Genomic DNA, 26,801 nt, shown 5'->3' on the forward strand with positions numbered 1-26,801 from the left:
AGTCGCGCATCTCTATGGTTCCGGCTGTCGCCGGCACTTCCGGTGGGAGGGGCACGGAGCTGTGGAGCCATGTGTACGCTGCCGCAAGACGTGCGGCGCTTCTTGCAGCTGCACCCGGCGCTGCGCCCGCTGGGGCCGGGCGGGGAGACCCGGGTGAGGCCAGGGGAGGGTCTCCACGCGGGGGAGGAGCGTGGGTGGGTGTCGGCGGGTGAGTCTCAGCTGGGGCAGGGGTCCAAGTGGTCCCCCCAGGGTGACTTGCATTGGGAGCGGTGCTGCAGACCTGACTCCGGGGACAGCCGGCGCGTCCCGGAGCTATGGATCCATTCGTGTGTTGAGCTCAGTTAAAAATCTCCTGCATGTTCTTCTGTGCCCCCGCGTAAGCCCCCAGCCGCGTCCCGCACTGGGGTGGGCGTGTTGCCTCCTTGAGCCCTGGGCAGAGCGGCTGGCAGTGATCTCCGCCGTGCCCCAGGGAATGGCATGAGCTGGAGTCAAACACTGAAACAGGAGCGACCAGCCTGCAGCAGCAGCAGGCGGCAGAAACGTGGCTGGAGCAGCAGGATGTAAAGGAGACGGGGTCGTTACCAGCCCTGAAGAGTTTGGAAGGAAGCAGGGAGGCAGTTGTGAGCTGTGGAGGCGAGGGGTGCAGCTGCCCACATAGAAGTGCTGCTGCCACTGCCTGGCAATTGGTGTTCAACTTTGGGTAGAGCAGGAATCGAAAACTGCACCTGTCTGGACAGTTCTCCAGACCCAGTGTGACAGGGGTGCTGGAGCTGGTGTCTCACACGTCTCTTCCCCCCCTCACCGCAGGTGCGCTGTGAGCTGACGGGGCATGAGCTGCCCTGCCGGCTGCCCGAGCTGCAAGCCTACACCAGCGGCAAGAGGTACCTGCGGCTGAGTGGGACCCCTGGTGCCTTCAACTACAGTGACTTCGAACCCCACATTGTGCCCAGCACCAAGAACCCGTGCGTAACTCTGTGCTTACGGCTGGGGCAGGGAGGAGGCCTCGGTGCTTTGGAAGGAAGCTGCTTGCTGTGCTGGGAAAGATTTTTGCAATGCAGCTTTGCTGGCTGTTGCCTTAGGGCAGGGGTGTCAAACTTGCACAGACCTCGGGGCAGCTTTGAACTGTGTGGGCTCCCCTAGGTCCAGCAGGGCAGGTCTGCGTTCAGGCAGCAGAGTGGGTCGGGGGATCGAGTAGCAGCAGAGTGGGTCCAGGGATGGCCAGCAGCCAGGCAAGTAAGGATGGTGTCTGCATAGCCCTCTCTTTCCCCTGCTGCTGGTGGGCATGTCCAACGGGGGCCTAAGCACCCCAAATTCTGTGGCAGGACAAGCTCCACTGCCCACACCGGTTGTCTGCTGGATGACCAGCAAGCTGGCTGGAATGGTTCCATAGGCCATGTTTTGACACCCCTGACTTAGACCACCCACCTGGGAGCACTGCTCCAGGCAAGGACTCTCTCACAGGTGATGTCTGTTATTGTGCCAGCTGCTTGGTTAGGACAGGCTTAGACCAGCTTTCGGCTACCACAGTGTCCTCCTTTGGGTCTCCATCTGCTTTTCTCTCAGAGCCCCAAGATCTGTGATACCCCAAAAGCTCATCTGAATCTATCCCCACCGTAAAAGAACAGTAAAAGAGAGAACCCACAAGAGTCTGAGCCTCTTGCATGTTTTTTGGACTGTCACGACTACAACATTGTTTCATTACTCGGAAGTGGACTGAGCCATTTGCTGGCTTTGCTGTGCTCACATCCATGTCTCCCTTCTTGTAGACACCAGCTGTTTTGCAAGCTAACGCTCAGGCACATCAACAGGGTCCCAGAGCATGTGCTGCGTCACGTCCAAGGGAAGCGCTATCAGAAGGCGCTGAGAAAATGTAAGTGGTGCTAGCGCTTTCTGCAACATCTTTCTTGATCTGTACTCGTGGCGCCCAGCCTGGCAGGTGGGAAGTGTTGGGGAAGCTCTCGACAACTTGTCAGTAACAGAGCAGTGCTCCTGCCTGCTGTTTGCAGTTTTTTTCTCTAGTTGGCAAAGCAGTGTCTTTGCTTTAGAGCAGAGGTTCTCAAACCTTTTTCATAGAATCATAGAAGTAGGGTCAGAAGGGACCTTGTAGATCTTCAAGTCCAACCCCTCGCCTGGTAGATGAGTCTAGCCAGGTAGTCATCAAGCCTCTTTTTGTACTGCTGCTAATGCTTAAATACAGAGGTTGTGTGGTGGATGCTCTTCTTCCTATGGTATCCTGTGGTATCTCTGGCATTAACACTGAACATACAATTATGGGAATGCCTAATATTTTAACTCCCTGTCAATACAGTTTAGCAGCTGGAGAAGCCAGCCCTGAGGGATTTGCCAGCTGTCTGCATGTCTCAGCTTGAGCACCTTATGTTCAGCCACCAACTAGTGGAAGTTTGGAAGGTGGCTTATATCTGTGGGGACTTGATAAGAGTCGAGATGAGCCTGGCAGTGTTGTTTTATCAGTAAAGGGACTGAAGCTTGTAGGTTTGTGGTGGCACTGTTTGGCCCACTTCAGTAGCGACTGAATGCCAGTCCTACCTGATGGCTGCTTGTTGGCCTGTGTGTAGTGAGCTTAGTGATTCCTGGGAACAAGTGTTTGCTTTGTAAAAGCCAGCACCCCATACCATGGGAGGTGTTTGTGTTTACATCCCAGAAGCTAGGTTTGAATGGAACAACGAGACTGAACTGCACTACCACTGTTACAGGTATGTCCTGGTCAGAGTAGCAGCAGGGTGTGTGGGAAACTGCAGTGCTGGACTTCTCTGGACAGAATAGACTTGAGTCTCTGGGGATGTTTGGCTCTTGCAAAAGGTGTCAGGCTCAGTGCACACCTTTGCTACGGTTTCTGCTGGGGCCAGGGCAGCAAGATAGAAGTGCACACTCCCATTTTGTATCTATTGGCTTTGGTGTCTCCCTAGAAGGTCTCTGCAGGGGCATGGTCTGTGAAAGGTGCAGTTGCCATTCATACTGCACTGACTAGCTACCCAGGACCTTGCTCTGCCTCTGGTTCACTATCTTCCTCTATTAGGCCAGCCAGCTGCTGAATTGCTTGCATTTCTGTGTGTGAACCTAGCTGAGTCCCTCTGTTCTGCTCCCTAACTAGATGAGGAGTGCCAGAAGGAGGGCACGGAGTATGTGCCTGCTTGCCTGCTGCAGAAGAAGCGGCAGCGGCGGCATGATGACCAGCCGAAGGGGAGCAAGCCGCCTTGCAAAAGGGAGGATTTCTGGGAGCCTGCATCCAGCAATGAGGATGAGGAGGACAGTGACGACAGCATGAGCGACCTGTACCCACGTGAGCAAAGCTTTGGCGTTTCCGAATATTGTAAAGGGACCCCCTCTCCTCCCTTGATCCTTCCTGGCACTCACTAGAAAGGCAAGTCTGTTTCAGGTGCAGGGGGGCTGGATCTGATGACCAGCCCCTAACATCTGTGAATCCCCATTACCAGCATAGGGAGAGGGATGAGGAGAGGACTCCTTGGTCATGCGTAGAAATGGGCAAGACTCTATGGAAAGAGGGAGAACTTTGCTACTTTGAAAGGACAGCAGCAGGAGTGGGCCAGGATGGCAGTTTTATTGATGCCTGGCCAGCGGGGAGCCCACGCATTAGATGATCATGGGCTGAATTACTAAGGGTGCTGGGCCCATTGCTACTGACGTGTTGTCAGCTTACTTGCCTTCCAGGTGTTTCAGTAGTAACGTACCAGTTTGTCACTGAAGGCCTTTGGTGATAGAGGTTGGAGTGTAATGCTTCAGCTTGGTCTGTCACCCTGTTAGGATGTTCCTGAAGCCTGTTAGGATGTCTCCGAAGTGGAGTGAGAGCAGGTACCTGTGTGAAGCAGAATCTGGCCTCATCTGGGTCTTGCCTTGTGTTTTAGCTGAGCTTTTCCCAAAAAAAAGCCCAGCAGCTGCAGGACGTGGGGAAGACAGTGATGACTTTATGACGGATAGTGAGGAAGACAAGGCCAAGCTGGTTGGGGAAAATGGGGATGTGAATGGAGAGGAGAGCGAGAAAATGGACCTGGATGGACAAGGCAGCAAAAGGGGAAAGGTGAGTGCTGCACTGCTGTGGACAGCAGTGCCCCAGGGGTGAGCTTGGGACATGAGGTGAACTTCTATATGGGAGCATAGGAACTATATCCTGCATGTTCAGACCCACAGTCCATCTGCTCTGCTGACCTGTGAGAGGGGCAAGTGAAAGCATAAAATTTTCTTGCATGGAAGTTTCTAACAGTGAGCAGCTGGCATAGACCATAAGCCTACCATTTCTTGATAGACATTCATCTTTCTGAGGCTCTTTGTTCTTGTCTGTGTAATTCTCAGATCTCCATATGAGCCCTCCTACACTTTGCTTTGGAAAGCAAGGGGATTGGGCTATAAAATCTCTTCCCCGCATTAATCAAATCCCTTGACCATAGGGTTAGTATATTCGCTCTTGATTTTCCCCAGCTCCCTTCAGCAACTACCCAGATGCTGTACAATGGATCTCCTCCTCAGAGTACATCTCTGTCCTGATCCTGCACATCTTTGCATCCAAATCCCTGCTGTGTGTTTGGGAAGCAGCTGGACTTCATGGCCCCTGTATATAGCAGGTATAAGGATTTTGGATAAATCCTTGCTGATAAGTCCAACTCTAAAAGAAAGTCCTGAGGAGAGAAAGTAGATTCCCTGCTGTTAGGAACATGCCAGTCTTGGGAGATCAGAGTCTGTGGTAGTTTGATTCACATTTGCAGCCAGGTTGGCAGTACAGGAAAGCTTTGCTACTTGTGGGTTTGGCATTCGTGGTTTCAAGTATTCGTGAATGCTGAAACTGCATTTTAAATACACTTTATACACTTACAGGCGCTCCTTGGTAGCTGTGCATTTGCTGCCGACAGGCTCCCACTGGAGCTGAGCCCCGTTGCCCCAGCGCACATGAATGCAGTGCCTTATTTGCAGATTTTGCCATTCTCAGAGGATACGAAAACGTATCCCCCGTGAATGGGGAGGGTTGCCTGTATTGCCATTTAACGCGATGACAAAGTGGAGGAAGGGTACATTAGCTTGCTGATTGTAGGCAGGGGTTGAAGTAAGGGAATGCCTTGTCTTTTGGCTGTGCCCATGTTCTTTACAAACAAGATCGTGTTGACACCCAACCTAAAGACAGTGAAGTCTGGTGGGGCCCAGGTGTTTGCTTTCTGGTCCTGGCTATGCGCCATTTCATCCCAGCCCAGAAGGACAAAGAACTTCTTGAAAAGCGAGTGAACTATTTTTTTTCGCAGAAACAATCGGGTGCTTTGAAGAAGAAATTTAAGAGTCGCCATCGAAAACCCAAGAGTTTCAAGAAAGCAGCCAATGGCAAATAAAGTTATGTAAATGAGAAACACGCTGCAGGTCTAGCTGGTTATTGTGGAGCAGTGCCAGCGTTCATCCCTTAGATGGGCAGAATGGAGTGTGACAAAGGTATGTTGTCTGCATTGTAAGGTTGCATTTATTTCTGATAGAGTAAAATGAAGCAACCAGGTTGTGGGCATGCTTATTATAATGACACTTTGACTTGAAGGACACCAATGGAGCCCTCACTCCTGCAGCCATGAGGTACCTTGCATGGCTATGGTACATACTCCTCTCTGACTTTGCTGACCTGGTTGTTAATAAGTGGAACAAGTGAAGCACAGGAAACACTGCTGTCTGTCCTCTTGGACAATACCAAACAGTGTCCAAGTACATCCTTGAAGGGTCGGTCACTAACCATACGCTCAAAGTGGATACAACAAAGATGCCATTGTTTTATTTTGATTGTTTCCAAAAATCAAAACATTTTCAAACACAACTAAGGTACAAAATACATCATAAAATGGGAATTTATACTTATTTTCTTTTTTCCACATAGAAAGCAAAAAATGTATTCAAAATGGATTCCAGAACATTTTGGAAAAGCCAATCAGTAGAAATCCTGCTTTTGAATAGGAGGCTTTTTCATCATTCTGACCAATAATGAAATCACCATCAGTTTGGGGAGATGTCTGGGTATAGCAGCATCTGTAGCTCTGTTGCAGAGGACTCTTGCTAAAAGGCTATGGCAAGTTTTGCGCCGTCTTGAAGAGCAGCATCTTTTTAAAAAAAAACAAAACAAAACCCCTTCACTTAGTACTGAGTCATGATACTGTACTTGCAAAATCCCTGCTGCAAAGGCTACTGATAGTTACCTTTCTTAAAAGGGGACAATTATTTTTGGGGTGCCTGGCTATCGCAGAGCTACAGGCAGTCTCTTTGATGAGAGGACTGTTTTCACAGATCAGTTAGTGTCTGACTGAACCAATTCTCTTCCAAAGCAATCGAACTCCTTTAGCTTGGAAGAACAGGAAGAATCAGAGATAAGAAAGCTAACTAAGGGTAATAAGAAACCTGGCTTCTATCTATTTAATGTATAAATACAAGAATCATCCACAACAGTTAAGAGTGTTGGGAAGGGTCTATATCTCGGGAGACTGTCATGTTTGTGTATGCTGACCATTGGCACAGAAGAGAAGAGATTGTACCTGCAGTGCGGCAGAATGCCCCAGTTTCCCTCGCAATGAAGACACAGGCAGTGCGAAAGCAGTGGGGGGAGAAAACTCTCTTGCAAATTCCAGGAAATAAGGCAGTGGTGGATTAACATACCATTTGATTTTAAAAGAGCTTAAGAAGAAATGTCTTCAGCAGCAGAGCTTTATCTAACCACGAAGGCCAGTCTTCCTTAACACCCTGATGGCATTAGCTAAATGTTCATGAAAGCTTTTCTATTTGTCATCAGATGTGGGAAGTAGTTCTGTTTTCCAAACTAAAGCTGTTTAAGTTGCACTGTCCAGGTCAACACTTCCATGCGCTCTATGTTCCTGTTAGCTACATGGGAATTGCATGTAGATACTCCAAGTAGCAGTTCTTTGGTTTCTTGGTCCAGCTACTCCCCTATGTACCTTACCTGGCTACTAGTTAATGGGAGATCATGGATTTAGTACCTCATTGAATCCTAAAGGGAATCAATGTACTTGGCTAGCAGAGGATGAAACACTGCTTCTTTGCAGGGTTTCTAGATATGTACACAAGAGGTGTAGGCTACACCAGTGAAAGACAAAATATGTTCATTCTTTCCTCTCAACCCATTAAACTGGAGGACTATCCCCTCTCCCTTTCGGCAAAATTATCAGAACGTAAGAAGAACTAAGTTACCTCTCTCTGCTAATCAGATGCTATGAAATTCTAGTCTGCTGCTGTCAGAAGCAAGGCAGACTGAGAACAGAGACTCAAAGGGACATCACAGGGCTAACAGCTAGGCAGTATTTAGGACTAGATCAACAGAGCCATGGCAGGAAAACTTTCCCTGTGCCCATGAATATGTGCAGAAATGCCACAGCCCGGCCCCTCTTCAGAAGTCTACAACCTGACACTGCAAGTTAAGGTTTTAAGAGCCTTTGCAAGAGAGACTGACAAAAATACATCAGGGGAGAGACGGGGACCGATAGCCTAGAAGCACAGACACTGCTCCTAACCTGCATATGCTGCAAAACACTGTTTCAGAGCTTTCAGCTGAGTGCACAGAAAGGGGTCATCATTCTACAAATTGTGTTTACAACAATAACAGCTAAGGTTGAAGGTAATATTTAGAGGAAAAAATTGAAGTCAAAGCTGGGTTGTAGATGATGGAAGAGTCTCTTGGGAAGAGCAGTATAGCTTTGCTCCTCTGATGCAGGAAAAAAAAACAAACACTGAATAGGATCGATGTTGGCACAGCACTTCAGTAACTTGAAATGATACTCCCTAAACTCCCTTATTGAACTCATATAAGCAATTCAGCATCTTTACCTCTTTTGTCCCCTTAAGAAAGTGATATCTTCCTTAAAGGAAAAAACCTTTTCCTTTCCTCATCTAGTGAAAAATGCCTAGAGCTGGGCTTTGCTTTCTCCCTTCGTGCGGTTTGGCTGTGGAAATGGTATATAATACTGTATTGTTGTTTTTCGTAATAATTTCTCTTGAAGTAAGTTTTCACTAAAACAAACCATGCTAAAGCCAACTGCTGGCATTTCTGGTGGGACAGGCTTTTGAGTTCTGATGAGGGAATTAACTCGTTTAGCTGTAGCTAAAATGTAAGTGAGGATTAACCCAACAGCACACTGAATGAGTGATATGGTTGCCTCTGCTCACAGCAATTTAAAAATTTAAAAAGCTGTTACTGGCAGAAGGGGCAGTGACTCTTCTATTGCAACACTGAAATACTCAGAACTGCAGGTTCCTTGGGTTAATTCCAGTTCTAAGAAGTTAAAACAACAAACCTTAGCCATGTCCCTCCAAGAAATAGGATGCATGTATTATTGTACTGGTGCCACTGTAAATTAGATTCTCAAAACATCTGTGCCTTTAACAGGGGAAGGGGGCCATTACGTGTAAAGTGTTGGCAGTTCTTGTTGAATCCATAGAGAATTAGTCCTGGACTTAGGGTGTCATGTCCTAAGAAGTGCTGGTGTTCCTGTTACCACTCTTTCTTCTTCTCATCCATGGAGACACCCCCCGGACCGAGGGCCACCACCAGGAGGAGCCCTCCAATGACAGACATGGTCTGGAAGAAGTCATATTTGAGGAAATCATGCATGGGCTTGTAGACAGGGATGGTCCAGAAGGCATTGAAGTAGATGTTGATGGCAAACAGCCAGATGACCAGAGTCAAGGCAGCCAGCTTTGTCTTAAAGCCAATTGCCACCAAGATGATCAGGGCTGTGCCCACGATGTTCTGCAAAATCTGCAGTAGCACAGAGAAGAGAACTCAGAGTTAACGGACAGATCTTAGCAATCTGTGGGTGCAGGAGGTGGAGGTGTAGTTAATCTAGCAGATCTGGGGTAAATGCAATTAAAACAGGTGCCTGTGACTTAAGATGATAAGCACCAGCCTATTGGTCATTAGATTTTAGCTGAAGGTCTTTTGGGGCTGCTCTGTGTTACCTTTAGCCATGCACTTGGCTGCAATGATACCGTGGCATGATTGCAAGCAATGGATGCTAGGGGCAGAATTTAGCTTTGGGTATTCCTTCTTCCACCCCCAAGGTAGTTATTTGGGTACTGCTTACCTGCAGGTTGATGTTGTAACCCAAGCTGTTTGTGTTGTGGTATCACAGCTATAGCTTAAAGGCAAGCCTGGAGAAGCAAATCTTACTGCTTGAAACCAGGAAATACTAGTGCAAAGAAAACTAATACTTTCCTTTTATTTGCCTCGAGCTTAATAGCTCTGAGTGCTTTATGAACTCAAATGATCCTAACACTCCTGAGACACTAACCGTTTCCCTGTGTCCAAGGTATAGCCATATAGCTTTATTTAAGAGTCCCAGCAAAAATCAACAAGGACTAGCACAAACATTCATGGAGCAGGCTCCAGGGCTACTTGGAAAGCAGCAGACCCCAATGCTTTGACACTGTCCGGTATCCAAATACTTACAGAAAAGAAGCTGGAATCAAAATGGAGCAGTGTCATGAACATAAGAACCAGCAGCACGCGTCCACCCAGCTGCATGTACTGTTTAGGAGAGCTTTCCCGCATAGTAGGGACACCAGCAAACATGCTCTTCCCCTCTGAGCGTGACTCAGCCAAAAGCAGCAGCAAACCTCCTCCCAGTGCAAGGTTCCTAGAGAGGAAAGGGGAGACAACAAATTTCCATGTTAGTGCAAGCCCCAGGACAATTTATGAGGGGCGTAACAAAGAACTCTGATGTGTAAGAAACAAAACTGTGGTAGGAATATGCAGTTACAGCAGCTTCTTGAGGCAGACTGCATCAGCAACACTTCCTTTTGGGGTTTTTTGCCTGTTATAGCTAAAGCTGCAGATGTGTAGAGGGTACGATTTCTTCTGTATGCATGGTTACCAAATAACAACATAGACCTATGCAGGCTCAAAATGACTGTCACAAAGAAGCTCCTCCTTTCTGTTTGTGGAAATCCTGCCTGTCGACCCAGGAGCCATCACATCAAGGGTAAGGTCTGAAATCATGCACATTGGGCATGTCAGACTGCCACCTGTTCTGGCACAGGTGTTTGGTGGCTGTGCCTTTCCACATCTAGTCACATTTTAAGAATTGTTCTGGGCTCAAAACTGCAGCAGGAAAACAAACATAATCCAATCTACTTCCAGCAAGAGAAGTCAAATGTAGGAACTTGGCTAGCTGCTGTCAGCCAGAACTTCTTCACAAGAAGATCCATGCTCAGAGGCCCAACTCTGCCTTCCCCCTTAGGAAATCTGAGAGCCATCATTTGCAAATGATAATTTGAAATGTCAGGGCCATTTTTGGTATCTGCAGTTAAGTTCAGTTGAACAGACATATAGCATTCACTTTTAACTTTAAGAAATAAAGTAGATTCCCAGTCCACAAAAAAACATTAGTCTCAGCAAAGATACGTGGCCCAGGCAGTCTGTTCCTGATACTTTAGGATTAGTCTCTGCATCTTGTACAACATGTTTTAGGTTTTGCTTCTTAAAGTTGTTTGCTCACTTACTACTTCATACCAATACTCCTCAGAAAATCGCTACCTACTGGGTAAGTTTTTACTGTATACAGAGGTGATGTGTATAAAGAAATCTGGATTCCCTTCTTCCTGGAGAATGCTTCCAGAGAAGAGAACAGACGCTGTTTACACGAACACAGAAAACCTAAGACCTACCTCATCAAAAACTTCAGATCCCATAGTATGCTGTATGCAATGGTCTAGGCAAAAGAACACAAGTAGTTAGATGCTGTGTTATGGAAACATTACCATCCCCTTACCAGACAAAAAGCTTTAAAAAATGTTGAAGTCCATGAGATAAAAAGCACAATGCAGAGACCAACAGCATCTTGAAATGGTACTTACTTGGTCAAGCAGGTCACTTTGAATGAGAACCATGAGCAATTTTTATTAGAATCTGTTTTAGGTGTACAAGACCAAGACCACTTGTTAACAGACAGGCTTAATACAACACAGTAAAATCTGTGAATCTCAAAGCCCTCTGCAGACAGCAAAGCCTCGACAAGCTGCTGTGGAGTCAAGTGTACTTACCATGCTGCTGCAGGGCAGAAAAGTTAAATTTCATGCCTGTGGTCAGGCCAAGTTGGTGACAAAGTTGTGACCACAGTCTTGTGCTTTAGCCAAAGCCAAGTTAGAATGAGATCTTTTTCAACTAGATAGGATGGTTTTATATCAGTAGGCTTGTAGGAAGTGCTGTGGGGTCAGAACCAGAGCAACTGTAGCTCCCTGATCCAACAGGTTGATTAAAACTTAAAAGGTAATTTAAAAGGGTGACCTACTCTGGCTAAATGGAACTTAGATACTTCCAGCTGCACCGTCTCTAGCTGCATCTACACCCAAGAAGAAGATCTTGCTGTAGGACACTTCTGTCTGGGTTAGTGTGAAAGATTACAGCACACAGAAGAGAAGGAGCAGGCTCACTGGGGAGGAGAATTCTTGAGAGTGGCTTTAAGTTACATTAGAGGTGCCACCGATACATTCGTCCATACCGTATCGGCATTGATAGAAAGGAAAACTGACATCATCAGCCATGGGCCTTTTTTGGTGGATGGCTGATAATGTCACTGATAAAAGCAATAGCATGCAGGTGGCCAGGAAAGCAGCCCGGAGAGCAGCGTCCAGCTGATAAGTCTGTGCGGGAGAAGGGGCACGGGCCAGATAGAGGCCTCCATGGTGAGGGAGAGTGCGGCAGGGGCCGTTGCTGCTCAGCTAGGGCAGGGTGTGGGACAGAGCTGTGGGTGGCTTGTCAGGAGGGAAGGGGCAGCTCTTACTACTGTGTGCACCCCCAGGGAGGCATGGGGGACATGTGCCCCCTGGATTTATGCACCAGGTGAGGGCGGGTTGCTCACTGCAGGCTTGGAGCCAGAGGCTGCACCAGCCTCTTCCAGGTTAGGGGGCCTGGGCTGCAGGCAGTACCAGTGCTGGGAGGGGTGGCTACAGGGTGGGTTATAGCCACCCCAAAATTTGCTGTAGCACCTCCTCTCAGCACCGCTGCCTGCCCCAAGCGCAGCCCTGTACCAGCCCCTCTGCTGGAATGAGGCTGGCGCAGCCCCTAGCCCCAAACCCGCAGTGGGCAACTTGCCCTTGCCTCACACGCAGATCTGGGGGGGAGAGGGGGGAATGCATGTGGCAGCAGTTGGAGCAACCCCTCTGTGCCCCCTGGATGAGTCGCCCACAGCTTCATCCTGCACCCTGCCCCGGCTGGGCGGCCCCTGCCCCATTCCCACCCTCGGCTTTATACGCCCTACCCCCCGCCCCCGACTTAGTGCCAATATGCAGCCTGGCCAGTTGGATCAGTATTGACTAATATGTCTGGTTAATAATCAGCCATCAGTACTGGCCTAAAAAAATTTTTTATTGGTGCATCCCTAATTTACATAAATTGTCCTGGTGGGGTTAGAGAAGAAGATCTGAAAGATGAGATTTAGGCTTTTGGAAGAATTAAGGCCTCCTACCTGTAATGCTATAATTCCAAACAATCCAAAGCAGGCATACTGCACAAAGTTCCTGCTCAGCACCAGGATACAGCCACCTGAAGAAGGAAAATGAATTGTTACTGCATTTCCAGCCAATACAGGAAATAGTGGTTGCCCCAAGGTTTTAAATTTAGCAGGTTCAGCATTTCACTGAAGTCATTATAGAGCTTGTTATTTTAATTTGTTGTTAACTACAGAACGCCTCTGGTATTCTACTAAGGACATGCAGCAGAGAGAGTCAGATGTATGCCTAGTTTAATCCTTACCAATGCATTAAAGTGACAGCTCTTATAAATGCTGCAAGAAGTTCAATACAAAAAAGCCAACTAAGTGAACACTTCCTGCTTTTCTTGGGGTGAGCAAAAGGTGCATTCACCATCACCACCCAAAACAAACTCAGGCTGTTTCTAGGAGGAGATTGTGAAAGGAGACAAAAGGAAAAAACTTTTTTTTTTTCCCTCCAGTCTATACAACACCAAGTTGTGACAGCCTAGTGGTTAGAGAAATACTGAAGCGCGCTTCCTGCGGTTCGATGATTCAGAGTAGTATGCAAGCTAGGGAGGCAGGCACTGGAGCACTCTGGCATCTGCTTTAACAGCCTCAGAGCTACTTACTCAGCTGTCCGAAGAGATTGATGAACACAAAAATGGAGGCCAGGAAATAGCCACAGTTCCATGTGGCATCGATGTAATCCCTCTGCTCACTCCACTGGAACCACATGCGGATGCCATCCTCCAGGAAGGTGCTGATCAGACACAGGCGGGCCACGTGGGGAAGGTACTGCTTCGTCACTCTCAGGAACTGGAGGGGCACACCGGATAGTGAGCAGAGGAAAGGCAGGAGGAGCATTGATCAAGCAAACAATAACCATGCACTTCTCCAGGCTGCGGGCATGTTGCTAGCACAGGCATAGGCAGCATCAAGATCATGATTGACACAGGTATGCTGGTGAGGGGGACTGGATACAGATGAATCCTGTTGCTTGGAGCCTGTAACCCTGTTTCAACTCCCTGGTCTAAATGAACTTAGTAGAAATGTTGGCAGTACACTCAGGGAAACGCATTCAGGAAATACATTTGTTTAATGAGCGCTAGTTGTCAAGGGAGCTCCTGTTATTAGGAACATGATACAGCATAAGGGCAGATTCATATGATAATAAAAGCTTTTGACTAGAGGGATAACCAGGCATTGATCTTAATTGACTTCCCACGTGTGGTTCAATTCCGACTTCCATCAAAATCACACCCCACCCACCATGATGAACTAGGCGGTTATGTTTATCTACACTTCAGTGCAACCCAGTATTTAAAATTCATTAACATTGCCATGATGCAATTGGAATTGAGCGCACATCAGCTCTTCTTGGGAGTCAAAGTTATGTCTGATCCTGTATAAAGAATGCTGAAAATTTACTCTTTGGCTTAGTCGGCTATTATACTAATTACAGAGAAATAGATACTGGTGAGTAAATACAAAAATACCTTCAGGGTCTAGACTTCTGTGCCATTTGTACAACTGAAAGATACATAAAAGCCTGCAAATATTTATCACAAATCTAGTTAACTTTTTCTGCTCTGTCTCAGCTGGTATTATATACAAGCCTGCGGGCACATCTACACATTCATTAATGAGCAGTGCCTCTGAGCGTTAAAGTTGAGTGCATGCAAAAGGAAGTACTCAATAAACGTGCAGTAGGCTGCTCTACTGTGCATTAGCCTAATAGCACAGTTTTTGCCGTGATGCTGTAATGTGCAGTTAGCCTACTGCACATTAAGCATCTCGTGCAGACGTGCCCTGTATTAAGGAATGATCAGAGTGCCATATTGTATCCTGATGGGGCTTATCAGCTAATTGGGAAGTTTCATGCCCCAACACAAAATTAAATAATTAAAAAGGTCCTGTTTTCAAGGAGGGGCTCCTCTGCATGTACTTAGAAGGACAAAGAGGAAGTTTGCTACTTCATACAGCAAGTTGCTGAGATGATTTTAGACAAGCTGGCATATGCACAGCTGGGAAAAGTAGGGGTTGAATTCATCTATTCCACCATGGAAAGTTCAGTACCACTGACTTAATCAATGTGCTCATCATACCTTGTTAACAACCTGTGTAATCAAAGGGATGGGGGAGAAGGAAGGAACACTATTTTAACAAGCTACTTATTTCTTAGTGGCCTCAAAAACTTTCACTTATGTAGGCAGCAATGATTTTTGTGGGCCAAGCAACAGTAGCAGAAGACATTCAGGAACTGAAGAGTGCCTACTAACAGAAAGTAAAATAATGTATTTGGGGGCCTCGAGAGACATCTCTAGAGCAAGAGTCCAAGTACCGAATCCCCCATTTCTAGTACTTCACAGTTTGTCAAGGATGTAATTTTGGCAGCGTCTGCCAGGTGGAGCAAATATGCGTGGTTAAACAGCTGCCAGGAAAAGGTGAAGCAGCAGGTTCATAGCTTCTGATTACACAGGTCTGGGCTGAACAGTATCAAAACCAGAACCACATGTGTACACACACATCTGCGCGTGTGACCTCTAAATGCAAAGCTACCACTTTGCAGATTCCTGCCATAGGACAAGGAAGGGACTAGGTTTTGTAATGTTGCCTCAGCCCACACATAGAGCACCATGTGTCTTAAAAGTGTCTTATTATGGGACTGCATTTGATACAGGTATCAAATGATATTTAATATTCAGTGTCAGAATGAAAGAACCCGCCCCACCCCCAACAAACCCACATATGCCAAGATGTTTTCCACAAGTAATTTGGAGTGCCATGAAGACAGCATTCACATTGGGCATGTCTACACAAGACATTTACTGCACATTAGCCTAACAACCCTGCGTGGTAGCACATCACAGCACAAACAATGCTAACAGCCTCCTGTGCAGTGTTATTAGGCTAATGCACAGTAAGCATCACTAAATAACTGTGCTACTGCATAGTAACTCTAGGTACTGCACTTTTAGTTTAGGACTTCATTAAGGAAATACTAAACTGAATGTGCAGTATCTAAGGCGCATTAACGAACATGGAGGCGCACCCACTGAAGTGGGTATCTGCCTCGTGATCACCGACTGGCATGAAGGTTTCTTCTACCACAAGCGTAGAAACCTTAAAAGATTATGCTGGGTCAAGTTTTGTTGGTACAATTCAACTGACTTCAGTGGTTTGTATGTACAGAGACCATTAAGATCTCATTAAGATGTCAAGTAAAAATTTATGCTGACAAGAAGATTAAGTTAGTTTCTCCTAGGTTATACGTTTAGTTTATTCTGTATTTTACTCAGGCGGGATAATGAAGCTAGACCCGTGGCTTTCATTTTCTGTTTCCAGTTAATACCACTTGGCAGGTCTGCTTCAAATGCTTTGGGTTCACAATGCAGGGGGAAGGAGGCGGAAGGAGAGATTCAAATCACAGTTAAAAATGTATGCCCATCGCAACAATTAACTAATAGTTAGAGGCTGCTCTGAGTACATATTAATGACCTAGCTTACTGGCTCACTGTAGGTCAGTGAGATAAAAAAAAATAATAATTAAGACGGACACACTTAATAGTTAACACTAGTAGGGTTTGCTCTTCTGATATTGTCATACGTATCCAAAGTCTGAAGGGTCAAGATTCAAGCTGATTAAAAACACACTTTGAATGCCAACTTCAACCAAGCACACGCTGAGTGTTAGTATTTCCGGCCTTTTGAACATAAACTTGGTTTAGTGAATCCGAACAGTTTCTTAATAGCTTTGTCATTTAATAATATACAAGCCACAAAATATATAAGGCTGACATGATCCAAATTAATTGAAGTAAATATTAGAAAGGATTGTGCCCATTTGCATCATCCAAAACTTGAAGTCAATCAAATAGTGTTTGGACTCTACCTATGCACGTACCCATCTGACCTCAAGAGGAGGAGGAGAAAGCCCTCAGGATTTGATGGCTGTTGCCTGCAAGATTTCATCATCATATCTGGGTCTTCAGTTCTTGGATAAAAGTCATCATTTTACTACTGGCCAATAACTCCTAGAATATTGTTTGTTTAAATATAAATGTCATAATTTTGTTTCAGTTCGTCTTTAAACGATCATTCTGTGCCCGGGGTGCAGTTTGTTTTGTTGCCGCAGACGCAGCCTTTAAACAAGTCCCATTCCCAACATTAGGCAATCGTATAGACTTTGTCCTTCTTTCAGGGGAAGCAGCCACAAATCAAGTTTCGAAGGCCCTCTTGCCACTACAAAGACCAAATGTTCATACTGTAGGCAGGGTCTAAGCAAATATAACACTCAAATCGAAAGGTCAATAGTGCGGTACAAGTCGTTTTCTCTCTACAGCAAGTTATAGTCCCCAACTCCAAAATAACCTCCGATGTCATTTGTGTGATGCAATTTACATTTGCTGAATTTTAAATCAGGAGGAAAGAGCATCTCTCTAATTACCAGGATGTTTTCAAAGAGCCTGCCAAGAGACTTAATTGGTCAGATCAGACAAAAAGCCAAAATGCTAAGACACCCTGTTTATTATCAGGGTGCTATCCTGGAAATTTGGAAGCCAACAGAGCAGGCAGAGTAAAATCAGAACTAGTCTGCCACTTTCTCTTCTTGAAACTAAAAGAGGATCTTGCGCTAACATATGTACACACAGTAGTTGAGAGTATGCAGCATGCAAGATTATACGAAGTAACACTGATTAGAGAGGGAAGTTCCCCATACAGATGCAGGAGAGGCTGACTTTGATCAACCATAGGATGCTTTTAGTTGAGGATTTCTGATTTGAAAGGAAGGAAAAACCATGCATCTGACCTTTAACTAGCACAACTTCTACTGGCTGAGCTGTAGGTTGCTAGAAAGGTGGTTTTCCAGTTAGTAAAAAGGCAACTGCCCCACTTACAGCTCCAAGTCCTGATAAAATGTGATATATTGACTGCTCAAGCCCACACGGGTGCTAAGGTAATTCACAGGAGTGGGGAAGTGGCCTCTCTGAAAGCTTCAAGGGAGTCATCTTCTCTAAGCATGTGCAAACCGAACCCAGTGGAGGAAACAGTGATTTGCTAGTATTTGAAGGAAGGAAGGAAGTGGGGGATGATGTTGTTTTAATGACCCCAAGTGAAAACATGCAGATCTGGCTTACCAACTGGGCCAGTTCCCGAATGGCGATATTTTTCCTTAAAAATACCATGTGCTCTATGTTTACAAGAAGAAAAAAAGCATTCCTATCCTGAAAGCAGTTTTTGGCTATTTTTCAGGAATTGTTCTTAAAAGCTGAAAATATTTAGAAAGACGGTTAGTTTAAAGGAGGGGGTGCCAGGATTACTGTGCATCTAGATATGAAGAGCACAGGCAGGAGGAGGAATTATTTAGGCTGGTTGGTTCTGTATATGCAGTTGTGGATAATGGAAGACAGTTAAGAATAAAAAAAGACAACAACAACAAAAGGGAAGATTTTCCCTGTGGGGCCACCTGGAAAGTACCTAGATGATCAATACATTGGTAGCAATCGATAGAGAAGTGTGTTAAGCAGTACGTAGATCGCAGCAACGGAGGAAAGGTGCTGATAGCCTGTCCTGGCAACAGATGAAGCAGGTGAGATCCGAAATGGAGGGCAGCAAGACAGCAGTCCCCAAACATCAGCAAGGACAGAGATGTGGAAAGGCTCGAGTGCCAAGGGGGAGCTCTGCTTCCCAGATCCTGCGATCTTTTGTCACGAGCCGTGTGGCCTTACCTTGTTGTCCCCTTCCTGAAACCAAACCACCCCGGAGAGACCAAGCGAGGAAGCCACTTCTACCTAAACTTTCTACATGCCCTCTCTGCACGTGCAGCAAAGAGAACGTATGCTATTTATTAAACGCGAGTGCCAGCTATCCAATCAGCTAAAGACAAGTAAGATCATTTGAAGGCAAAGGCGGGCGCAGCGCTTATCAGTCTTATCATAACACAAACCATCCTCTGCTGTTCAGCCTACATGCAGCAGTATTTCTGCCAGTCACAAGGTCATGCGCAAGCATTGAAACCACCCCACGCTGCAAGTTCAGAGAATAAGCAAGTCCACATCAGAAACAACATATAACAAGTGTAAGACTAACCCAGGAGACCTAGAAGAGGAGAAAGAAACACAGTACAGCTCATTAACTACAACAGTACAGGAAATACATCAAAAGAGTCTAGTGATTTCAGCACAAAAGAGTGCATCTACATGTAATCCAACCTATTCCAGTAATTGAGTGATGGAGACTAATTCATCGGAAGCTGGTGATTTGTAGCAGTGGGATGACCCACAGGAAAAATCCCAAGTGCCAGATCTAAAACTATCGTACTTTATGGAAGTTCCCCTCCAAATGTCTGAACTTGGCCTCATTTTCCACCCCCTGCATACATCATCATTACCCCTGCAATGCAGCCCCTTCTCATAGGCAAAATGCTTAACAGTTCACAACAGTAAATTAGGAAAAAATAACATCTCTCAAATTGAAACTATACGTGAGGTTTGGTTTGGTTTTTTAAAGGGAGGAGACATGGAAAAACAGCATTCCATCCTTTCTATGGAAAACTCCTTTGTTTATTCCTCAATTACTGATATGATATAAATAGTAAAAGTTACTACCTAGTGTTCACAACAGCAACGCTCTTTTGGTCCTCAGGTTTACAGCCCAGTACTCATGATAAAAATATACATGTATACACCCACATATACATATGCATTTCACAACAGGTCAGAATGTTTGGATATGGACTATTATATATCTATCTGATCTATCTATTGATAGATATCTGTCCATCTATAGTTACGCAATGATAGCTAGATAGACAGATAGAGTAGCCCTATGTCAGGTTTACAGGGACAGACTTTCTCCAGAAAATTTTTATTTTACTGGAACAAGCACAGGCTGAGTGGTGAGGGATGTTTATAATCTAATCTCAGGCCAGACACAAAACGATTCTTGATTCTCAATCCGATCCGTTTTAGGGCACCACTCAGCCCAACCCAACCACGGTTCACAGGATGAACCCAGAGATTTCAAATAGGAATCCAGTGTCACAAAATTCTGGTCTGAGTTATTTGCAGCAAAAGAATTGCCTGGTTGTTTCTCTGTAGTTAAAAGAAAAAAAAACCCCCCAAAAACAAGGAGTAATAGCTAAGAGCCTGCATTTTCCAAGGGGTGCTCTGAGTCTAACAAACCAGGTTGAGAACCACTGCTCTGCTCTCGCCCTGGCAAATCACTCCTTCCCTTGTGGTACAGCTCTCCATCTATGAAGTGGGAATGCCAACACCCTTCTTGCAGGATTAGACGATGCGTACAGTGCTGGGAAGGCAATGCTGTAATGAGAATAGAGGCTCACTTTGTCATTTCAGAGAGTTCAGAAGGAGGACATGACATACCAGGACGTTTCTGGCAATCTTTCTCCTCTTTCTTTTTAATTGGTTCTCCATAACAGATTCCACTTTCTCTTTGTACCCATAAAGGATCAGTGGAATTTCCAACATAATTGGAAGGACCAGATTTTAAATCAGAAAGTTTCTTCCTTCTCCTGTTCTTACATAAACCATCTCAGAACACCAGGATTTAGGACAAAGTGACCGGAATGGCTGGAAAAAAAAAAAATCACAGCACTTGTAAAAGTTAAAACAAAGCACTGCACTTTTTGGCCCTGAAGCCTAGTACGTGCATCATGCACGCTTCCTTTGCTTGGTTATAATCACATAACTGGTTTAGAATGATTCAAGAGAGTTTCTTTACACGTGTCTACACCTCTTTTTAATGGAATAAATGCCAAGCACACCTTGCTGTTTGTCCTGTTTAGCTCTTCGATTTTAGCTATTGTCATTACCTGCATCACACTCTTGCCAAAATCAGATAAGCCATTTCTACTCTAACCCACTTACAGCTCCCAACCAGCAAACGGGAAGCCTGCAAATAAGGAAACGCCAAACAGGACGGATGCATCTTGTACTACACACCCAGTTAGGGACCAAACACCAGGTCTGGAACTGGTGGCTCATTCAAGCTAAAGACAATTTCCAGTCCTCCTTCAGGAAAGTTCACCATCTGCATAACACACACTTAATTAAGTGCACCCTGTTCCCTCTGATAGCTAGTTCACGAACTGCTGCTGCTACCCTGAAGGAATTGGAGTTTTTAAATAGTATTTAGGCACATGACCTTAACCTAACTCCTGTTAATTTTGAAGGGAGTTTGTGGCTTGCATTTCTTGAGCGCGCAGGGTAGACAACTCTGCCTAAATTGCTGAATCAAACATTTTTGGTACCCACTGATAATCCACAGAGCTGGTTGTTGCACCTCTCCCTGCTGGTTTTATGTCAGAGAAAGTGGCTGATTCCAGCTGATCTCAGCTGTTATAAAAGGAGACGGGGAGGAATAAGGCTGTCAATGAAGAGGCATCCAGTTCCAGGTAGCAACAGTCAGATTTGATAGCTCCCACCCATCACAAAGTCTCAATCTAATCCCAGTTGAAATGTTTTGTTCTAAATGAACTAAGAGCTTCCCTAATGCAAAATGCCAACTCAGCAAGATATAAGCGGTGTTTATTGTTTTGTAAATCTGCCCCCCCCCATACTTACGCAATTTCACTTTTTAGCACCACAGATGGTGTTTAGTGCACCTGAATGAGCAAGGGGCAATTATTTGGACCCACAGTCAGCTAAGGACCTGCTTGCAAAACTTAATAGCTGTTTTGCAATTGGATGGCAAAGTGTGTGCAGACATGATGGATATTCTGTGGTTCAGAAGCAGCACTTTCCAAATAAAATGGAGGTCAAATATAAATAAAAGTTGTTTCAATGAGTGTTATTCCAGGAAGTGGCAGACAGTACTTCCCGATGGACAAAGAGGCTTTTAGGAATAAAAGAAAGGTTTAAAAAAATGTGACCAGAAATAGTCACCCAGGAATATATATTTAAGGATTAAAAAAAAACAACTCAGTAGCAGCAAGCACTCAAGTGCTCCAAAACTTGTCAGAGACTGGGAACACAGTACAGCAGCTGTTTACCTCCCCTTCCCAAGGCCTGATCCTGACCGTCACAGTCCACAATTAGAACTGCTGAAATCAGTAGGAAAACAGCAGTAAAATCTGTCTGGAAGCCAACCATCTATCTTAGTGAGAGCAACAAGTCTTTATAGTGGCAACCAGCTGCAGGCGTGCAAAGCTGCCAGGTCAAATAAGTCCTTCCCGAGCCGTGGCTATAGGCCTCCAGGTGTTACTACCTGATTTTAAATATACTTATCACCACGCCAATAAACATTTGCGCTTTGCAGCAGCATCATGAACGCAGCAACTATTTCATTCGTGTTATTCCTACTCGCAGAAGATAGGAAGGCATTGCTTGCTGCCTATCTAAGAAACCTGTGTGAATCGGGGAGTCCCATGTGATGGTCCCTGCTGCAATAGACACCTGCAAGGACAATTTGAAAATGTCGTTTTACGTTACCTTTTGTCCTGGATCTAAAGCATATTTTTTGCTAGCTTCGATAACATCCAGAACTGGCTTGATGGTCATCTCGTTACCTGCCTGTTTTCTGTCCCATATGTTGCTTCCATGCCACCTGGACACTTTTTTGGAAGCAGGAAGTGGGCTGGTCTTCCTTAGATCCCAGGAGAATTATCCTTTCCACTTACAAATGGGAAGGAGCCAGGCTTTCAGGAGGGTGATCTCTAGCTTTAAAACCAGACTCTCCTTCTTCTGCAATCAATCAATGAGGGCACGAGACAAGAGCAATGCAACCATTTTGGTTTTTTAAGGTGGGGGCTAAATTCAGTCCTTCACGGGTAACAAGTGACTAACACAAGTTTAGTCGAGGGGTGTGGCAGCATTGCCATCCTCTGTTTCAGCCGTGTGATAAACCTGTTGGCACCCCAAGTCTCTTACAGGGGGTAAGAGATCCCCTGTTTACAGGGGGTACTGATCCCGTTTTTCTTACGGTTGGCGTAAATCAGACAGACCCCGTGATGCTACAGAGGTACTCAGCCACCCACTAAGCGGCCCCCCATTCAGGGCAAGGGGGATAAGCGACATGAGTCCCTTTGCCAGACATACTGCTGACTGATTCCTATCGCTTGGGATTCTCCGGTCTTGGCCTCTTACCGGGACTCTGCTGCCCATTCTCCTGGAAATGGCAGGACCTCATGGCTGTATTTAATGAATCACCCATTGCTATTTCTTGCTGGGGGAAGGGGGTCGGAGAACACTGCCCCATCGCCCTACGAAGTGCGTCTTGCTGCCCCATCGCATACAAGATCCCTGTAACTCTTGCAAAAAAGGGAAAACACCCAGATTGCCTGTGCAGAGGGAGGCCTCCCCCTGGGGAGAGGGGATCAGAGGGAAGCAGAGCGCACCCACCCACCTGATCTGCAAAGTCCTCAGCAGTGCTCATCAGATCATTCTGGCCCATGGTCTCAGCTGCAGGGGGGATTGCTCCTGGTTGGGTGTCCAACACAGCCCTGCCTCGGTGCTGCTGCTGCAAGCGCTGCAGGAAGTAGCTCTGCTGCAACTCAGGCTGCTGCTCTCTCCTGCTTCTGCCACGTAGGCCAACTCTTAAAGGAGCCGCACGAGCAGCAGGAAGATCCCTGTGCAGGCAGGGAGGGAGGAGACTGCCTGGCCCTGGCTCCTGATGCGAGCTTTCCTGTCTCCAGCATGCGCCTGTCCCTTTGAGAAGCCCTGCCATAATAGCAGGGCATGGAAGGAGGGAGGAGGACGTTGCGTTGCAAACCACGCAAATCACCGACCCCAAATCGGAGGCTGATTTTGGGCATCAGTTTGGTGAAACTAGATTGTGCTGCTGCAGGGGCCTGAGCAGGGGGAGGCCTTTTATCGATACCCCTCAGCCATCATGCACACGCTCAGGCGTGGATTTTTGTTTGGCAAAATCTTGTATCTGGGTATTTTTGTTATTCATCTCCAGTCTCGGTTGGGGGGTTGTCCTGTGCCCCCTCCCCCAGACAGAAGGGTGCTTTGACCTAATTTCATGAAGGGTGTCTACAGGGTTACCATACGTATGGGTTTTCCCGGACGTGCCCTCTTTTTCGTGTCCAGGTGGGTTTTTTAAATGTGAACAAATGTCCAGGTTTTTGCTTTGCCTCTGCTTTCCTGAGCAGGGCTGGTGGGGCAGGGGCTTAGGAGGGGCAGAGGCAGGGCATGGGCATATCACTGCCCCTCCACCATCATATTTCCCTCCCTGCCACAGGTGTCCTTTTTTTTTTATCCTGGAAATATAGTAACCCTACATGCATACTAAGTTGACTTAAAATAAGGTGGCTTAACTAAGTCAACTGAAGTTGAGCCGTGTCGGAGCATACGCACATACAGATCCTTGCCATGATGGCAGCTATCTCGTGAGCTAAGTCAACTAATGCGACTCAAGATAATACAGCTTGGAGATGTGTTATCTTGTGCTGTATTTAAGTCAGCTCTGCACTACATACACGTGTACGCTCTGACACTGAAGTCGACTTCAAAAAGTTTAGTTGGCTTCACAGTCAGGAAGGTAGTATGCGTGTATGCACCCTCAAACTTCCAGTGTGCAAGATGGGGTGAGACGGGTGGCTTGGTTTGTGTTGGGATGTGTTCATCTGTCAAAAAATGGAGGCAGCTGCATAGTCAGAGGGTTGATGTGACTCTACACTGCAGCACTGGCAACCCACTGGATTTTGCTGAAAGTTACACAAGATTTGGTGATCTTTGTTCTCTCGGTTTCTGGAAATGCATCATTAGGAGAGAATCGCAGCTTGCTTTCGTTCTGTTTTTTTTTTTAAAGGAGGCAATTTCTAGTCTTATTACAGAGAAAACATTGAAAATGTGACTTACCAGAAGGCAAGGAAAATGTCCCCCAAATGTATTGTTTGCCTCTTTACATCTTATGATTTCTAAGCCGATCCCCTGATTTCTTTGCGGCTTTTCAACATCTGGCAATGATGTCTTCATGAAATCAGCACGGGAGAGTACAGTGCACTCCCTGAAGTTATCCTTGCTTTAAAACCAAGCTGCCCTCTTCTCCCTTCCCAGTCTATTTTTCTAAAACCAGGCATATGCTGATCAATACCTATTATATGTCTGTTTTTGAGCCCAGTTCAGATTTACCCAAGAAGGCCATATTAGCATGGGTTAGAGGGTTTGCAAAGATGAAGGCTGCATGAGAGGATGTTTTACACTGAGGCTGTGCGTGTCATCAGTGGTCTCACCACAGTACAGCTATTATTTCAGAAACCAGTGCTGACAGTCCACAGGGAAACAATCTCCACCAAGAGCAGCCCACCAGTTGACTTGCCAGCATCAAATTCATTAGAGATTATGGGTAGCCAGTTCCCAGCTCGCAGTAGGAAGTCACTCTTGTACCTATAATGTAAGCTTCCTCCACCGTATATTCAGCAGCAGAGGGGTGAGGCAGGCTTCTCAGAGGTCTCGGAAGGTTTGCTTCCCCATGCAGAGGTTCGGCAGCCAGTGCTAATCACCTGCAAATCAATATGAACCCATTGGGCCATGCAAGTTGAAATGCTGACATATTCATAAGGAGAGGGCAGCAACTGCAGCTTTCTCCATGCCTCGCTACTCTGCCCCGTGCGCGTCTTCTGTATCCTGCGCTCTTGCATGTTCCTGTAACGTCCGAAGGGCTTTCCAGAGTCTCTCTGATTGAAAGCTACGCATCATAAATGTTTGGGGCTCAGTCAGGAGCAGCTCATTCAACAGATCCGGGGTTCGAAGTCACAGGTACAAATGCACCGAACGGCAGTCTGCGGGCTAACACAGCCACCGTGTAGCAGCCTGCAAAAATAACTTCTGGTCTTGGGGCAGTTCAGGAAAGGCAAGTGGTTTCACACCATACCTCACATCAATTCGTACACAGGCTTTTGCTCCGAATGATGCAGAGGAGGCTGGGATGAGCCTCCCACATATCCCAGCACAGTGCAAGGCTGGGTGATCAGGTCTGGCTCACAGGCAAGGCACTTGAACATGCTGATACCTGTCTATGTAGACATCCCGATTCTCACAATCTCGAGACCCAAACAATGGCTTGCTTTGGAGCTGAGAAATCACCCCTGGAAAAATCTGCCTCCTGGAGCTGTGCTATTATGTGTAGGTTTTGTTTGTCCCTGAGCTTGTGTTTTTCGCATGTTTGTCAGGAATGTCATGTTGTTTGAGAAGGCATTGACAAAGCAGTCCTCGGTAGTTGGGGAATTGTTTCCCTTCCATGTTGTTTAGAAGTTTCCCCTCCCCTTATGTGCCATAATATTTTGGTGGTGGTGGGTTTTTGGGGGGTCTGTTTTTAAAGAAAAACACGTTGTATGAAATGCAGCATACAAAAAAGATGCGGAGAGGAGAACGAAGCTCCAGGCCAAACCGCAGATGGGCTTGGCACACACAATAAAACAGCAAATCAACACAAGTGCAGAAACTCCCAAATAAGCACAGAGAGCACCCTGATCCTGGAGGAGTCATAGTCCTTTGGTAGTGTTTACAAAGAGTTATTTTGGTCAAATTAAAATTCTTCCATCAGCTATCTCACTGCCTGTTGCTATGTATAAAGAAACTTGGTGAAAAGACCAAAATCTGACCCTGTGAAAGCTTATGCAAAAATGTTATGCTTTATGGAGTCCCCACTGCAGTGAGCAGAACTCCTTGCAGTGTACGAAGCGCAGGCTTAAGTCTTGGCAGGGCTGGGTCCTAATTGACACAGAAGTCCAGATCAATTTTTAATTGTTTAACATTTTTAAATGAAACGTGATCTTAACTCACACCGTGATATCGTGATGCATTTCATACAAAATTCTGTAAGTAGATCTCTACCATTGATGCAGGATTACATGGGATTTTTGGGGGTGCTCAGTGACTGATCTCGTTGTATGGTCTACGCCCTGTAGAGGAAACCTTACTGTTGTGCCAGAAGTTGGGCGCCTTCCTCTAAGGGACAGCTGACAGTGGGAACCCAGGGTGCTGTGCAGAGTGCTTGCCAGGGAGAGGCTTGGAACCGCAAGGCAGGAGACTGGCTCCTTGCTTGTGATGTCTATTATGGTCAGGGAAACAAGCCGCGAACGCTGTAAATCGGTAGTTCTCGACCCTTTTAAACTCTAGGCCCCCCTGCATAGACTTGAGGCACCTCTGGATTGACACACGGTCCTCTGGATAGGCATGAGAGCCTCCGGGATAGGCTCAAGGACCCCCGGACAGTCTCGATGCCTGTCTGGATTGACACAGGGCCCTCTCCATAGGCACGAGCGCCCCGGGGTGGCCTCGAGGGACGTGTGGGGTGGCGGAGACCCCGCCGGGCAGGCTCGAGGCACCTCTGGATTGACGCGAGCCCCCCGCTGGGCCG

The 26,801-nt window shown here is 46.3% G+C and overlaps 2 protein-coding genes across 2 annotated transcripts; one reads left to right on the forward strand and one right to left on the reverse strand.

Moving 5' to 3' along the window:
* Positions 1 to 39: 39 nt before the first annotated feature.
* SURF2 (surfeit 2) lies at positions 40 to 5,374 on the forward strand. The gene is made up of 6 exons (XM_019540875.1): positions 40 to 153; positions 808 to 962; positions 1,767 to 1,870; positions 3,113 to 3,301; positions 3,885 to 4,057; positions 5,268 to 5,374. The coding sequence occupies exons 1-6, from the start codon at positions 70 to 72 to the stop codon at positions 5,349 to 5,351; spliced, it is 789 nt and encodes a 262-aa protein (XP_019396420.1). The 5' UTR covers positions 40 to 69; the 3' UTR covers positions 5,352 to 5,374.
* Positions 5,375 to 6,115: 741 nt separating this feature from the next.
* On the reverse strand, positions 6,116 to 23,023 carry SURF4 (surfeit 4). The gene is made up of 6 exons (XM_019540872.1): positions 22,839 to 23,023; positions 13,103 to 13,289; positions 12,468 to 12,544; positions 10,669 to 10,712; positions 9,452 to 9,638; positions 6,116 to 8,761 (listed from the first exon to the last, which is right to left on the reverse strand). Exons 1-6 carry the CDS (start codon positions 22,884 to 22,886, stop codon positions 8,495 to 8,497), a joined length of 810 nt encoding a protein of 269 aa, XP_019396417.1. The 5' UTR covers positions 22,887 to 23,023; the 3' UTR covers positions 6,116 to 8,494.
* Positions 23,024 to 26,801: the final 3,778 nt, after the last annotated feature.

The sequence above is a fragment of the Crocodylus porosus genome, unplaced genomic scaffold, assembly GCF_001723895.1.
Source record: "Crocodylus porosus isolate Cpor-Errol unplaced genomic scaffold, CroPor_comp1, whole genome shotgun sequence".
In the NCBI taxonomy this organism is placed as follows: Eukaryota; Metazoa; Chordata; order Crocodylia; family Crocodylidae; genus Crocodylus; species Crocodylus porosus.

Coding starts and splice junctions, on each gene's coding strand:
- SURF2 (XM_019540875.1), top strand. CDS start 70: ATGTGTACGCTGCCGCAAGACGTGCGGCGCTTCTTGCAGCTGCACCCG. Junction 154..807: donor GGCCGGGCGGGGAGACCCGG/GTGAGGCCAGGG, acceptor CCCTCACCGCAG/GTGCGCTGTGAGCTGACGGG. Junction 1,871..3,112: donor TCAGAAGGCGCTGAGAAAAT/GTAAGTGGTGCT, acceptor CTCCCTAACTAG/ATGAGGAGTGCCAGAAGGAG.
- SURF4 (XM_019540872.1), bottom strand. CDS start 22,886: ATGGGCCAGAATGATCTGATGAGCACTGCTGAGGACTTTGCAGATCAG. Junction 12,545..13,102: donor CAATCTCTTCGGACAGCTGA/GTAAGTAGCTCT, acceptor TTCCTTCTTCAG/GTGGCTGTATCCTGGTGCTG. Junction 8,762..9,451: donor TTGATTCCAGCTTCTTTTCT/GTAAGTATTTGG, acceptor GTGCTACTGCAG/ATTTTGCAGAACATCGTGGG.